This window comes from Sciurus carolinensis, chromosome 3 (assembly GCF_902686445.1).
Source record: "Sciurus carolinensis chromosome 3, mSciCar1.2, whole genome shotgun sequence".
Lineage (NCBI taxonomy): Eukaryota > Metazoa > Chordata > Mammalia > Rodentia > Sciuridae > Sciurus > Sciurus carolinensis.
Genome location: NC_062215.1, coordinates 54,189,649 through 54,205,306, shown reverse-complemented (window position 1 = coordinate 54,205,306; position 15,658 = coordinate 54,189,649). Strand labels below are relative to the sequence as shown.

General features: G+C 40.5%; 1 protein-coding gene across 4 annotated transcripts in view; it reads left to right on the top strand.

Moving 5' to 3' along the window:
* The window catches only part of Pelp1 (proline, glutamate and leucine rich protein 1), a 50,624-nt gene that overhangs the window by 17,049 nt on the left and 17,917 nt on the right, over positions 1-15,658 (top strand). The window contains exons 2-5 of one of the 4 annotated variants that reach the window (XM_047544058.1): positions 73-147; positions 1,023-1,177; positions 12,918-12,982; positions 13,696-13,801. In XM_047544058.1, coding sequence (XP_047400014.1) covers positions 13,748-13,801 — 54 coding nt within the window. In that variant the 5' untranslated portion in view covers positions 73-147; positions 1,023-1,177; positions 12,918-12,982; positions 13,696-13,747. Of the gene's footprint in view, positions 1-72; positions 148-1,022; positions 1,178-1,326; positions 1,610-1,707; positions 1,757-1,778; positions 1,800-12,917; positions 12,983-13,695; positions 13,802-15,658 lie in introns of those variants that run through there. The other 3 variants (XM_047544057.1, XM_047544060.1, XM_047544059.1) reach the window with 3 other exon arrangements.

Here is a 15,658-nt window from a genome sequence, read left to right as displayed (position 1 = left end):
ACAAACACTCATGGACTCATGGACTCCTGAGAGATGGGATTTCATTCTCATCTTTTTTTTTTTTTTTTGCAGTGCTGAAGATCCAAGAATCTACCAACTGAGCTATATCCTCAGCATCTCACTTGAAAGCCACAGAAGGACTTTAAGGTGGGAGTGACAAAAGCTTATACACACAGGAGCCTTGTGCAGTGGTGCACACTTATAATCCTATCAGTTCCAGAGGCTGAGGCAGGAGGATCTTGAGTTCAAAGTCAGCCTTAGCAACTTAGCAAGGCGCTAAGCAACTTAGTGAGACCCTGTCTCAAAAATAAAAAGGACTGGGGATGTGACTCAATGGTTAAGCCCCCTGGGTTCAATCCCTGGTACCAAACACACCCCCCCCCCCCAACAAAAAAGACCCAGAAAACAGAAAAACAAAATCTTCCACAAACTTATATACATATGGAAAACTCACTCTGGTGGTTGTGTGGAGTAGGGACTGGAAGGCAAAAGAGAGGCAGAAAGCAATGAATAAACCTTTCTAAGAGGTTATAAGAAGTCACGTGAGGGGAGATGGTGACTTAGACCAGAGTGACACTGGAGATGGAGAAATGGAAAAAAATGGCACTCTTGGGTTAATGTATTTTGGAGGCAGAATGCCGGGACTTGGAAGAATTGGATAGAGGTCTAGCAGAAAAAAGGATGACTCTTGGATTTGAATCTAACCATGACCCAATATACAATGGGTTATTAGGGTGTTCACTATAAAGTATTGGTGAAAAATTGGTGCAGACAAAAATTCAGTAATGGAACTATATCGTGGAACATCCATTTCATTCATACTACGCAGCTTAAAGACACGATATATGAATGAAAAAAGTCAAGTGCCCACCCTCCTGCTGTAAGATAGACCATTTATGTGTCTGTGCATAGATTAATATTAGGAAAGTACACACGTTACTGGGAAGTGCCTTGGGAAGCGAGGTTTTCTTTATACTTTATGCCCTCGTATAGTTTGAATTTGTTTTATTTGTTTTTCAAAGGTACATATATTGAGAACGAAGCTGTCTGAAACTGTTTAAAGGAAAGTTTCGGACTTAAGCGCCCTTTGTCCAGACCACGTGTTCACTAAGGACCACCGGCGGCCTCCGACCTGCCCCAAGCCTTCCTCATAGGCTACCGGTGAATACCACAGGAGGTAAAAACACCCGCAGCCCAGGCACCCGGGCCCCGCCACCCTGCGCATGCTCCCACCAGCTTGAGCCCTTCTATTCACTCAATGCGCAGGACCACAGCCCCCTCCTCAGGCCCCCTTCTCAAGACGCGTCAGTCGCGTTGTGTTTGCGTCATCGCGCCACGCCACCACTAGAGCCCCGGGAAGATGGCGGCAGCCGTTCTCAGTGGGCCCTCTGCGGGTTCCCCGGCTGGGGCTCCCGGGGGTACCGGGGGTCTCTCGGCGATGAGCTCGGGCCCGCGTCTCCGTCTGCTGCTGTTGGAGAGCGTTTCCGGTTTGCTACAGCCGCGAACGGGGTCCACCGTCGCTCCTGTGCATCCCCCAGTCCGTTCGGTCCCACATTTACCCGGGCTCATGTGCCTACTGCGGTTGCATGGGACGGTGGGCGGGGCCCAGGTAAGTCTGCGCTCGCGTGCTTGCGGCTCTGTGGGAAGGTTGGCCCGGCACCTGAGGGCCAGGATTAGCTGCACTGAAGCTGCAGTCGACAGGTTGAGGGGAAGAGGGCAGAAAGAGAATCCAACCATCATTCCGGACAAGATTCACGTATTTCTCTTTTATCCGCCGTTTCTCCAGGGGGAAAAATTAGGTCCCATTTTTTTTTTTTTGTTGCTGGGCTATTGGTAGGCACACAGGAATGGATTCAGTTCCTGGCCTGGTCACTGAGCCGTTGAATGATCTCCAGTCCCGTTTTCTTCTGGCGATATTTGTTTTTGTGATTGTTTCCAGAGAGTTAACGGACGTATTCAACGCGTAAATATTTACTGTGGTCTTACTGAAAACCTAAGGCTGTACTAGGCTGTCCATTTACAGACACGATGGCGATGAGCAATACGCATTGAAAAGCGATGAGAATTGAATCCTAGCAGGGAACTTCTAACCTAATCCGGAGAATTGCAGAGATTTTCCAATGGAATTGGAGTGTAAAATGAGACCTTAAGGATGAGTAGGGGTTGGGTAAGGAAGGAAAATGGGAGGAGCAGTTCGTTTAGAGAAAGACTCACGTGGGAAGGCCCTGTGGTAGGAAAGAATTGAAAAAAAGGTTATTATCCAGAGGCTCAGATGTGGAGGGAAAGAGTGGGTAGAGGCTGGTGAGATTGGTAGGCAGAGAACAGATAGGTCATGTAGAGCTTTGTAAGACGGGTTAGAAGGATCTTTTGGACTATATTAGAGCAAGATTTAACATCTGTTCAGTTCTGTAGGCTGGAAACTCAAGTGTCATCCTGAATACTTTCTTCTTCACACACCTTTTCATAAGCAATCTATCAAATTCCCCCTACTTCCCTATAGATTTTCATTCCGCAAATATTTATTGAGTATCAGTTACATGTAAGGTACTGTTTTTATCTCTAGGTAGATAAATTAGACTTGGGTCTTTCCCTAAGAGAATTTCTAGTCTAATTGACAACAGAAATGAAGGTAAGTAAAAGGGCCTGGAACTTGAGGAAAGACATTGTCCATCTAAGCTTAATCACCAACTTGATTTTCCCATGGAACCACAAACTTAACAGTTTCAAAATGGGACTACCCCAGGACAGTGCACAATTTCTAGCTCAGATTATAGCAAAAATCTTGCCTTTGGTCTTCCCTTCTTACTCCCTGCACAGTAGTTGGAGTGAGCTTGCTTGCTTGTTTTTTCTCTCTTTTTTGGTGTACTGGGGATTGAACCCAGGGCCTAACACGTATTAGGCAAGCTCTGAGCTATATCCCAAGCCATTTTTTAAATTTTATTTTGAGGCTGGTATTACTTAGTTGCCCAGACTGGCTTCAAACTTGACATCCTGAGTAGCTAGGATTATAGTGTGAGCCACCACACCAAGCAAATGGAGTGAGCTTTCCAAAATAAAGTTGTGTTCCTGTTTGCTGCCTTTAAAAATCCTTCAGTACCTGGGTTTGCTTTCTTTTTTCTTTTTATTGGCCTCAGGGCCTTTATTCTTCTCTTGGAATTCCTCCATGAGCTGCCTTGGCTCTTACCTCCATCTTTTTAGTTCTTTTCTTGTTCCTGACCACGCATGATTAACAAATGTTTATTACATTGTTTCTTTCATTTATACAACCTCCCTCCTCCACACTAACACAAGTAGGCTTAGATTTGTTTTATTTTTGTTTATAACTGAAAAAAAAATCTTATGGAAAGGTTCAGACATAGATAATTTTTCTAATCATTCCACCCTGAGCATTTTTCATTTAACAGTGAACATTTTGCCATTCTTATTTCATTCCTCTTCAACTTAGCTCCCTCCCAAGCAAATCCCAGATATTTTTCCTATAACTGTATGCTCTTTGAAGGACAGACAGTGGCTTTACTTTTCTGCCTTGTATCCCTAGGGCTTAGTAGTGTCCTGTTCTCTAGCCAGTAGCTAAATATCAATAAGATTACAGCATTCTTGAAACTCTGCAGTAACTTACCATTGCATGAGACTGTACATGGCATGCTTACCTCTTGATCTCGTCTCGTAGGACTCCCTGCTTGTCTTAATTGTGTTTCAGCCACCCAGGCTTATCTAATTTCTAGAACATGCAGAGGCCATTCCTTATTAATTTTTTTACTCTTTGCTGGGAAAGTCCTGGGAAAGTGAGCTTTTTTGAATTTAGGTCTCAAATGCCACCATTTCAGAGGAATCTTTCCTGACCACTGTCATAAGGTAGCCCCTTTAATTTGAGTTATTTGCTTTCATTTTATCCTGTTTTGTTTCTTTCTTAGAATTTATCACTATTTGAAAGAAATGAACTTATTTTTTATCTTCTAAGTTTTCTCTTCCCTTCATATCCAGTTTAAATTTGGTGGTTCATTGTGATCAATTCCTTTGCTTTTTACTTGCACTTACTTGATAATATCCTGTCTGTGTTAAATCCAGTTCTTATTTATTTTGTTCCTGTATCTTCACAGCTCAGTATAACTGAAGAAAAACTTGAGTCCTTGCTTTCTGGTTTCACTTTTTAAATTCATGGCCATTGTCATCACAAGTGGACCTTTAGTGTTATTAAGCAAACTTGTTAGTTGCCACTTTCCTAGACAACTATTTTGTGCCCTTTTCAAACCTCTACTATTTTTTCTGCATTCTCACTCTTAGTTGATGACCTCACTACCTAGTTCATGGAGAAGACAGAAATGGATAGATGGGAATTTCCATAGGCTCCCACGACCATATTTACCAACTTACCTGTCCCGTGTGCTTTACCTTCCCTCCTGTTACTAGTGATGAGCTGTCCATACTCTTAATCTAAGGCCAGTTCCTCTGCATGTGTAATAGACCCTTTCCCTTACCACTTACATAAGTACATTGTGTAATCAGTTCTCCTCTAATCCACCATCATCAACTTCCCCCACTCTCTGTTGAATTATTTTCATCAGCATATAGCTCAAAGCTGCTTAAAAAAAAAAATCATCCTCCAGTTCCTATCCCATTTCTATATTACCTTTATGACAGCACTCCTCAAAATAATTCTCTGTATTTGCTTGCTTCCATTCTTCCTTTTTTTAAATATTAAAGTTCACAGAAAAGTTGAAAGATTAAAATAAATCCTATATATCCTTCACCCACATTCTTCAAAAGTCAACATTTAATTTATTTATTTGCAGTATTGGGATTGAACTCAGGGGTCCTTTACTACTGAGCCTTTACCCCAGCCCTTTCATTAAATTAAAAAAAAAAAATTATAGTCTCACCAAGTTGCCCAGTTTGACTTCAAACTTGCAGTCCTCTCGCCTCAGATTCCTGAGTAGCTGGGATTATAGGTGTGCACCACCACCATTTAAAAAGGTCAAAATGCACTTGATGGTGTTGGCACATGTCCTTAATTCCAGGAACTCAGGAGTTTGAGGCAGGAGGATTGCAAGTTTGAGGTCAGACTGGACAACTTGGTGAGACTCTGTCTCAAAAAGGATTGGGAATGTAGTTCAGTGTGGTAAAGCACCTGGGCTCATTCCATTTAGGCTTTTACTCAACCACTTTGCCACTTTGGGTGATATGGTAATTCTTGAAGGTAACCCTGTAACCATTAAGTGAGTAAGTTCATGGGTCAAATTTGAGTCCTTATGTCACTTGACCCATCTGTATCATTCAATATAGTTGATTGTTCCTTCCTTTTTTGGGAGGCGGGTGGGTACCATGGATCGAACCTGTTGCACTTAGCCACTGAGCCAGTATCCCCAGGCCTTTTTTATTTTTACTGTTTTGAGGCGGCCTTTCTAAATTGCTGAGACTGGCTTTGATTTGTGATCCTCCTACTTCTCATCCTCCCCAGCTGCTGGGATCACAAGCGTACGCCACACCACCATGCACCTGACTCCTTCCTTAAAAAACTTTTTTTTTTTTTTTTTTCCATCTTGCTAAATTGCTTAGGGCCTTGATAAATTGCTGAGGTTGCTTTGAACTTGCAATCCTCCTGCCTTAGCCTCCTGAGCCCTGGGATTACAGATGTGTGCCACCACACCTGATTTTAAAAACTTTGTTTACTTGGCTTCTGGGATACTCTCTCAGTTCTCCCCTTACCACACTGGTCACTCCTTTCCAGTCTTTCCCAGTAAAGATTAAAGACTGTTCTTCCTTATCTCTTTGTCCTCAAAAGGTTAGAGTTTCCAGGGACCCAGTCCTCATACTGCTTCTCTCTCTAATATAATCATTCTGATCTTGGCAAACTGATCTAGTGTCATGGCCAAAAACTCCCAAATTCACATCTCTAACCAAGATTTCTCCTCGTAACTCCAGACTTGTCTTCCCAGTGCCTGTTTGGCATTTCCGTTTTGATGCTAAATAAATACCACAGATTTAACTTATCTGAAACTGAATTTCTGATTCTCATTTCCAAAACCTACTTTTCCTGAATCAGTCTTCTTAGTAAATGGCAGCTAATTATCGAGTGATAAACTTTGTAGTTATCTTTGACTCCTCTCAGTATATTCCATCCATACCAGTATCCATATCCATATCAAATTCTATTGACTTTACCTTCAGAATTTAATCAGATTTTAACAACTTTTTATCTGCATGCTTACCAGTTTACAAGGAGGTAATACTGGGATCAAACCAGGGCCTCCTACATGGTAGGCAGGAGCTCTACCACTAACCTACACATCCCTGGCCATTTTTATTTTATTATGAGATGGGGTCTCACCAAGTTTTGCAGGCTTCCTTGAATTTGTGATCCTCCTGCTTTAACCTCCCAAGTAGCTGGGATTATAGGTGTGCACCACTATAATCTGGTATGTTTGGCTTTGTTTATTTACTAATTTTAATCATAAGTCAGATAATGTCACTTCTCTGCTTAATTCTGTCCTTTTTTAAAAAAACATTTTTATTGAGATGTGATTCATATACTATTCAGTTTACTCATTTAAAGGGTACAATAAAATGGCTTTTATTGTATTTGCAGAGTTGTGCAACCATCACTGTGTTTGGAACATTTTTGTCACTCCATAAAGGAATGCTGTACTCATTGAAACTTGGTCCCCATTTCCCATAAACCTCTCCCTGACTGCTTCTAGCCATAGGTGACCACTGGTCTGCTTTTCTGTCTATAATTTTTTTTTGTGTGTGTATGATCAGGGATACTGGGGATTGAACCCAGGGGCACTCTACTGCTGAGCTATATCCTTAGCCCTTTTTATTTTTTTGAAATAGGGCCTTGTGAAACTGATGGACATTTGAGTTATTTCTACGTTTTCATTATTATGAATAATACTGTTTTGAACTATTTACAAGTTATTGTGAGCACATATTTTCATTTTTTGGGTTTATTACTTAGGAGTGGAATTTCTGGGTCATATGTTCACTCTGTGTTTAACCTTCCTTTTTTTGTTTTTGTTCTGTGGATTGAACCCAGGGATATTCTACCACTGTACTGCTGAGCTATATTCTCATCCATTTTATTTTTTATTTTGAGACAGGATCTTATTAAGTTGTTGAGGTTAACCTTGAACTTTGTGATCCTCCTATCTTAGCCTCCTAAATAGCTGGGATTACAGGTGTGTATCACTGCACCTGGCTTATGCATATCGTTTTGAGGAACTGCCCAATTTTTTTTTTCCAAAGTAACTGCACCATCTTGCATTTTTTTTTAAATTAAAAAAATTTTTTTCATATATGTATATAGGGTAATAATGTCTGTCTCAGTCCACCGTCCTTCCCATCCCCACCTGCCCTACCTCTCCCCTCAGTGCCCTACCCCTACCCTTTCTCCCCTCTGTATAATCCAAGGTTCCTTCATTCTTCCCTACCCACCCTCAACTGTGGATTAGCATTCGCTTACCACAGAAAACATTTGGCCTTTGGTTTTTCGTGGATTGGCTTATTTCACTTAGCCTGATATTCTCCAGTTCCATCCATTTACCTGCAAATGCCATAATTTCATTCTTTAAGGCTCTGTAATATTCCATTGTGTATATGTACCACATTTTCTTTATCCATTCAACTGTTCAAGAGCATCTAGGTTGGTTCCATAGTTTTGCTGTTGTGAATTGAGCTGCTATAAATATTGATGTAACTGTGTCACTGTAGTATGCTGATTTTAAGTCCTTTGGGTATAAACCAAGAAGTGGGATAGATTGGTCCAATGGTGGTTTCATTACAAGTTTTCTTAGGAATCTCCACACTGCTTTCCAAAGTGGTTACACCAATCTGTAGTCCCACCAACAATTTATGAGTGTGCTTTTTTCCCCCACATCCTCTCCAAAACTTATTGTTTGTATTTTTGATAGTTGCCATTCTGACTAGAGTGAGATGAAATCTTAGAGCAGTTTTGATTTGCATTTCTCTAATTGCAAGAGATGATGAACATTTTTTCATATGTTTGCTGATCATTTGTATTTCTTCTTTTATGAAGTTTCTGTTCAGTTCCTTAGTCCATTTGTTGACTGGGTTATTTGTGTTTTTGGTGTTGTTTTTTGAGTTCTTCATGTATTCTGCAGAGTAGTGCTGTATCTGAAGTATGTGTGTTAAAGATTTTTTCCCATTCTATAGGCTCTCTCTTCACATTATTGTTTCCTTTGCTGAGAAGAAGCTTTTTAGTTTGAATCCATCCCATTTATTGATTCTTAATTTTACTTCTTATGCTTTAGGAATCTTGTTAGGGAACTCAGGTCCTAAGCTGACATGATGAAGATTTGGGCCTGCATTTTCTTCTGTTAGGCACAGGGTCTCTGTTTTAGTGCCTGAGTCTTTGATTCACTTTGAGCTGATTTTTGTGCAGGGTGAGAGATAGAGGTTTAATTTCATTTTGTTATGTATTGATTTCCAGTTTTCCCAGAACCATTTCTTGAATAGCCTTTCTTTTCTCCAGTGTATATTTTTGGCACTTTTGTGTAACTGTATTTATGTAGGTTTGTCTCTGTGTCTTCTGTTTTATACCATTGGTCTGCATGTTTATTTTGGTGCCAGTACTATGCTGTTTTTGTTACTATTGCTCTGTAGTATGGTTTAAGCTCTGGTAGTGTGATGCCTCCTTGCTTTACTCTTCTTGCTAAGGATTGCCTTGGCTATTCTGGTTCTCTTATTTTTCCAAATGAATTTCATGATTGATTTTTCTATTTGTATAAGGAATGTCATTGGGATTTTAATAGGAATTGTATTGAATCTGTATAACACTTTTGGTAGTATGGCCATTTTGATGATATTAATTATGCCTATCCAAGAGCATGGGAGATTTTTCTATCTTCTAAGGTCTTCTTCAGTTTCTTTCTTTAGTGTTCTGTAGTTTTCATCGTAGAGATCTTTCATCTCTTTTGTTAGATTGATTCCCAAGTATTTTATTTTTGTTGAGGCTATTGTGAATGAGGTAGTTTCCTGATTACTCTTGCAGTGGATTCATCGCTTACGTATAGAAATGCATTTGATTTGTGGGTATTGATTTTTATATCCTCCTGTTTTCTGGAGGAATTTATTGGATCCTCTAAATATAGAATCATGCTATTGGCAAATAGTGATAGTTTGAGTTCTTCTTTTCCTATTCATATCCTTTTAATTTCTTTCATCTGTCTGATTGCTCTGGCTAGGATTTCAAAGATGATGTTGAATAGAACTGGTGAAAGAGGGCATCCCTGTCTTAGTCCAGTTTTTTGGGGGAATGCTTTCAATTTTTCTCCATTTGGAATGATATTGGCCATGGACTTAGCATAGATAACTTTTACAGTGTTTAGGTATGCTCCTACTATCCCTAGTTTTTCTAATGTTTTGTTGCATTTTTCCAGAAGTGTGTGAGGGTTTGTCTTGTTCTCATTTCCCTTTAAATTTCTGCCTACACAGACTTTTAAGAGAGGACTTTTGTGCCCATTCTACTACTTAAGTACTATCTCCCTTCCCTACTTAGGGCAATCCTTTCCTTCTTTACTCTGCTTTATTCTTCCTTATAGCACTTAGCACCATTTGATATAATATATACAGGTTGAGTATCCCTTATGCAGAATGCCTGGGGACTTGAAGTGTTTGGATTTTAAATTTTTTGGATTTTGGAATATTTGCATCCATATAATAAGATATCTTGGCAATGTCTAAACATGAAATTTACATATGTTCATGTGTACGTTATACATGTAACTTGAAGGACATTTCATATAATATTTTATTGTTATTATTATTTTTGGTACTGGGGATTGAACCTGGGGTGCTTTCCCACTGAGACAGGATCTTGCTAAATTGCTGAGGCTGCTCTTAAATCTGGGTCTTTCTGCCTCAGCCTCCCAAGTTGTGGTGGGATTACAGGTGTGCTGCACCCAGCTTATGTAATATTTTAATTAATTTTGTGTGTAAAACAAAGTTGGGGTACATTGAACTATCAGAAAGTGAAGCTGTCACTTTTTCAGTCACCCATGTGGACCATCTGTGGTTGTCTGGTATCACCATTCATGGCAATGAATGTATATGCTAAATAATCATTTTCTTATACTTATTTATACATAAGTACTTTGCAGTGAAAAACATGACATACCATTAATACAGTAAAGCAGTGATGTATTTGGATAAGTAAGCAACACAGAAGCCTCATCAAAAATCCCTGCATCAACCTGGCATAGTGACACATGCTTGTAATCCCAGTGGCTCAGAAGGCTGAGGCATAAGGATCATGTGTTCAAAGCCAGCCTCAGCAAAAGTGAGGTGCTAAGCAACTCAGTGAGATCCTGTCTCTAAATAAAATACAAAATAGGGCTGGGGATGTGGCTCAGTGGTTGAGTGCCCCTGAACTCAATCCCTGGTTACCCCTCCACCCTCCAAAAAAAAAAAAAAAAAAAAAAAAAATCCTGCATCAGTTATTGAGTACCAGTAGAAGCAAATAATGGCACCTACATGTGTTTTCATTGAAAGGCTACTGTGCCCTCTTTTATTTTTTTAAGTGACAAGAAATGTCAGAAATGACTGCAAGACTAGGAAGTGGGTCCTCTAGGGATAAGGAGGCATTTTTTTTTGTTGATTTTTAAAAATTTTTTCTAGTCATCTGCCCCATTAACATTTTTATTTTAGAAATCTCTTTGATTTTACAAACAGATATGATTTCATATTCAGTTATGAATGCATGTTGCTTTAGTTCTTTAGTAAACCCTTCACACATTTTCACCATGTTGTCTGTAGGCACATTTTCTCCAGTATTAACATCATCAATCTCTGTTGTTATGATCACCTTAGTGCTCTGTGTGCTATAAGTAAATACACATGCTTTTTTCTTATCACTGGTACTCATAGGGGTATCTGCTTTTAAAAATTTTTCAGCAATATCGTTACGTTAGAGAGCAGAGAATAAGCAGTAAAACAAAACATTTAGTAATGCATGTAATTCATGCAGGGCATTGTGGGGAACCTGTCATGAACTGGTCTGGCCTACTCTTTCATTTTACAATCTTGTGGGTGGGGATATTTGAGCTGTGGAATCTTATGGGGATATTTGAGCTGTGGAAAAGATAAATCACAGCTGAAGGGGGCTGAGAGAGAGCCCTCTTTTTCCCTTGGGGAAATAAGCATAAGCATAAGCTACTGTGTACGTGTTTTAGCTGGACCTATCACATGAGGTCAGGTGTGGAATTTTCCACTCGTGTTATGCTAGCCCTCAAAGTGTTTTGGATTTTGGATATTCGGATTAGGGATGCTCAACCTGTTTTTACTTCATCAGTTCTTTTCCTGTCTCCAGTGAGAAAGTAACCTATTCGGCACCGAAGACAATGTCACAAATAAAGTAAATGTTGAGTAAACATTTATTGAGCTCTGTGTTCCTTCACCTGACCCAGTGCATAATGTGTGTTCAGAAAGAAGTGTGATGCTAGGTGTGGTGGCACATGCCTATAATTCCAGCAACTTGGGAGGCGGGGGCAGGAGGATTTAAGTTCAAAGCCAGCCTCAGAGATTTAGGGAAACCCTGTCTCAAAAAATAAAAAGGTTTGGGGATGTAGCTCAGTGGTAATGCACCCCTTGGTTTAATCCACAGTATCAAGAAAAACAAAAAGAATGACTGTTGCATACCATTAGGGAGATGTGGGTGCCATGAGGAGAGTCTGACCCTTCTGACAGTAGAGAGGTTGCCTGGGGGAGCATCAGTGATGAAACATCGTTAATGGGCTTCCACAGCATTAGAGACGGGGAGACTTGGAAGGAGGACTCTGAGTAGATCTATGTTGTCTTCCTTACTGCTGTATGGAAACCAGGAACAGGAGATTGCTTGGGTGTGAAGGTAGAAGGATGGGGAATGAGTTCAGTGTCCATTCAGCTGTGACTTCTGGTTGCCTCTATGCTGGGTGCTTTCCAGGAGTCAGAGGTGAACCTGACTCATTGTTGAAGACTAATGGAGGGATAAGTTGGGCTCTTCTCTGATAGCTCTGATTTGTTGGGTGCAGTGTGGGGTAAGGGATCAGGCAAGCTAGAAGTTGCAGAAAAGCTCAGAGGCTGATATGAGTGTTACCCACGGGAGAAGAGGACACAAGCTAAAGGCCTCTAGAGGGATGGTCTTTTAGCCTCAAAGGAACTGTGACTTCAGAAAGGCTTTGGAGGTGCTGGTACAGGGAAAGCTTGGAGAATTCCGCCTGTGTCTTTATTTTTTATTTAATTTTTTTTTGTTATTTTTACAGTCTGCATTTTGATTCATTGTACACAAATGGGGTACAACTTTTCATTTCTATGGTTGAACACAATGTAGATTTACACCATTCATGTAATTGTACATATACATAGAGTAATACTGTCTGTCTCATTCTACTATATTTACTTCCCTCACCCCCTCCCACCCTATTTTCCTCTATACCATCCAAAGTTCCTTCATTCTTCTCTTCGCCCACCGCCACCCCACCCTCCTCCTTACGTATCGTCATCCACTTATCAGAGAAAACGTTCGGCCTTTGGGTTTTTGGTCTTGGCCTATTTCACTGAGCATGATATTTTCCAACTTCATTCATTTACCAGCAAATGCCATAATTTTATTCTTCTTTATGGCTGAGTAATATTCCATTGTGTATATATACCACAGTTTCTTTATCCATTCATCAGTTGAAGGGCATCTCGGTTGGTTCCACAATCTAGCTATTGTGAATTGAGCTGCTATGAATGTTGATGTGGCTGCATCACTGTAGTATGCTGATTTTAAGTCTTTTGGGTATAAGCCAAGGAGTGGGATAGCTGGGTCAAATAGTGGATCCATTCCAAGTTTTCTGAGTTATCTCCATATTGCTTTCCAGAGCACTCTTCTATGTCTTTAACGTCCTATTACTTGACTTCTTTTTTCTTTCTTCTAGAACCTTTCAGCCCTTGGAGCATTGGTGAGTCTCAGTAATGCACGTCTGGGTTCCATCAAAACTCGGTAAGTCTTTTAATCCTTTTTTTTTTTTTTTTTTGTGGTACTAGGAATTGAACCCAGGGATGCTAACCCACTGAGTTATATCCTCAACCCCTTTTTATTTTTTATTTTGAGACAGCTTAGGGCATCACTGAATTGCTGAGGCTGGGCTTTGAACTCATGATCCTCCTGCCTTAGTCTCCCGAGCTGTTGAAATTATAGGCATGCACCACCATGCCTGGTTTCTCAGCCCTTTGGATTTTTTTATTTTGAGACAAGGTTTTGCTAAATTGCTGAGGCTGACCTTGACCTTGCAATCCTCCTGCCTCCTGCCCAAGTTGCTGGAATTACAGGTGTGGACCACCACATCTGGCTTCTCCCTCCTCCCCTCCAGAAGTAGACTATGTATACATAAGCCTTAAGAAGTAGACTATGTATACATCTGTCCATCTATTGTTACCACCCTGTGGATTCTAGCTAGAGATTTCTCCATTTCCAGAGGGTGGGAACTTTCATTCTTTTTGTGAGCTCTCTTGTGTTGAATCTACACTTTCCAGCTCCCAAGTTCTGTTCCGTACCTGGGCTCCCTTCTTTCCTTGCTGCTCCCACCTCACTCCAGGTCCTCCAAGCATTTCAGGAGGTAGAAAGCACAGTGAATCTTGGGGTGAAGTCTTATGAGAATAAAAATACAATCAATAGCCCCCACGCACTTGTGTCATACTCTTCTCGTTTGTAAGGTTTGAGGGCCTGTGTCTGCTGTCCCTGCTGGTAGGGGAGAGCCCTACAGAGATGTTCCAGCAGCACTGTGTTTCCTGGCTTCGTAGCATTCAGCAGGTGTTGCAGGTAAGTATTCAGCTGCCTACCACCCTCTCCTACCCGGATCTTATCCTCCTCCTGGGTCTGGGAAGTTTTTTGTGCCTGGGACATTTAGCTCTGAAGACAGAATGATTAGAAGCAATTTCCTGAAAACAGTGAGATTAGACTTGAAATAGAAACATTCTTTCAAACTTTTGATATTTTTATCTGCTGGCTTATTTTAATTCTATCAAACATGGTAACCTTCAACAGTTTCACTCCTTAGTTAGCTTTCGTTAATGAATGACATCTCTAATGTTCCTTTTTCTGAGTGTGTGTTTTAGTATACTCTTTTTTTTTTTTTTTTTGGTACTGGAGATTAAACCCAGGGGCGCTTAACCACTGAGCCACATCCCCAGCCCATTTTTAATATTTTATTTAGAGACAAGGACTTGCTGAGTTGCTTAGGGCCTCACTGAGTTGCTGAGGCTGGCTTTGAACTCATGATCTTCATGCCTCAGCCTCCCTAGCCACTGGGATTGCAAGTGTGTGCCACTGTTCCTGGCTTCCTTTGTTCCTCTTATAATGTTTTGATTTTTCCCCCCTCTTTTTCCATCCTTTGATGATGTCTGTATTTGTTATTCCACAAGCATTTTCTGAGCACATACAGCAAACTGTGTGCTAAGCTCTTGGCAGACAGTGGTAAGATGTACTTGGATCCTTCTTTCATGGTGTGTAGAGTCTAGCATAGAGGTTTGAAAGTTTTCTTTATGAAGTAAGTGTTCGCAGATAGTAAATGTATTTAGGCTTGTGAACCACGTTTCTGTTGCATATTGTTTGTTTTCTATTACTTTAAAAATGTGAAAACCATTTTTAGCTTGTGGGCCATGCAGAAACACATCCACAGACCCTAGTTTGCTGCTTCCATTCTAACAGAAGACACTTTAACTGACTGATGATATAAATGAATGTGAAGTGATAAGTTGAGGTAGGTACTGTGGAGGCAGAGACTAGTTCTCATATAACAAGGGAGTCTGACCCCAACTGTGGAGGCAGAGATTGGGGTCAGAGGTTTAGGGAGGGCTTTCCTGAACTGATCAGTTGTAGTTAATTGGGCTGAAAAATGTTCTAAGAGTGCATAAACCCTGATAGAAGAGGAACTTGCCATTTGAAGAATTAAAAGCATGCTGGTGTGGCTGGAGTTGATTATGCACAACTGGGAAGGTAGATTGTAACCAAGCCATCCATGTATGACCTTGGTGGCCATGTTAAGGATTTTGATTTTTATTCTGAGAACCATGGGAATTCATCCAAGATTTTAAGTGTAGGTATCTTAGTATACTCAATACTAACAGTCAAAATAACAAAATACTGCAGACTGAGATTTATCTGGATTACAGTTATGGAAGTTGGAAAGTGCAAGATTGAGAGGCAGCATCTAGTGAGGGCATCATAACATGGTGGGCAGCATCACATGGGAGGTTGGGGGTTAGGTGTGGAGTGGTGGGGCATGAGTGTGCATGTCCTGAACTTGCTTTTATACCAAACCCAATCCTGTGGTGACAGTAACCCATTTTACCCTCACAACTTAATCACCCCTTGGATGGTAGGTTTTTAATAGCTTCTTCTATTTCATTGCTTGATATTGATCTGTTTAAATTGTGTATGTCCTCTTGGTTCAGTTTGGGAGGAGCATATGTCTCTAGAAATTTGTCAATGTCTTCAGTAGTTTCTATTTTGTTATAATACAGATTTTCAAAGTAGCTTCTCATTATGTTATGTATCTCAGTGGTGTCTGTCGTGATGTTTCCTTTTTCATCATGAATTTTAGTAATTTGAGTTTTCTCTCTCCTCTTTGTTAGTGTGGCTAAGGGTTTGTCTCTTTTGTTTACTTTCTCAAAGAAC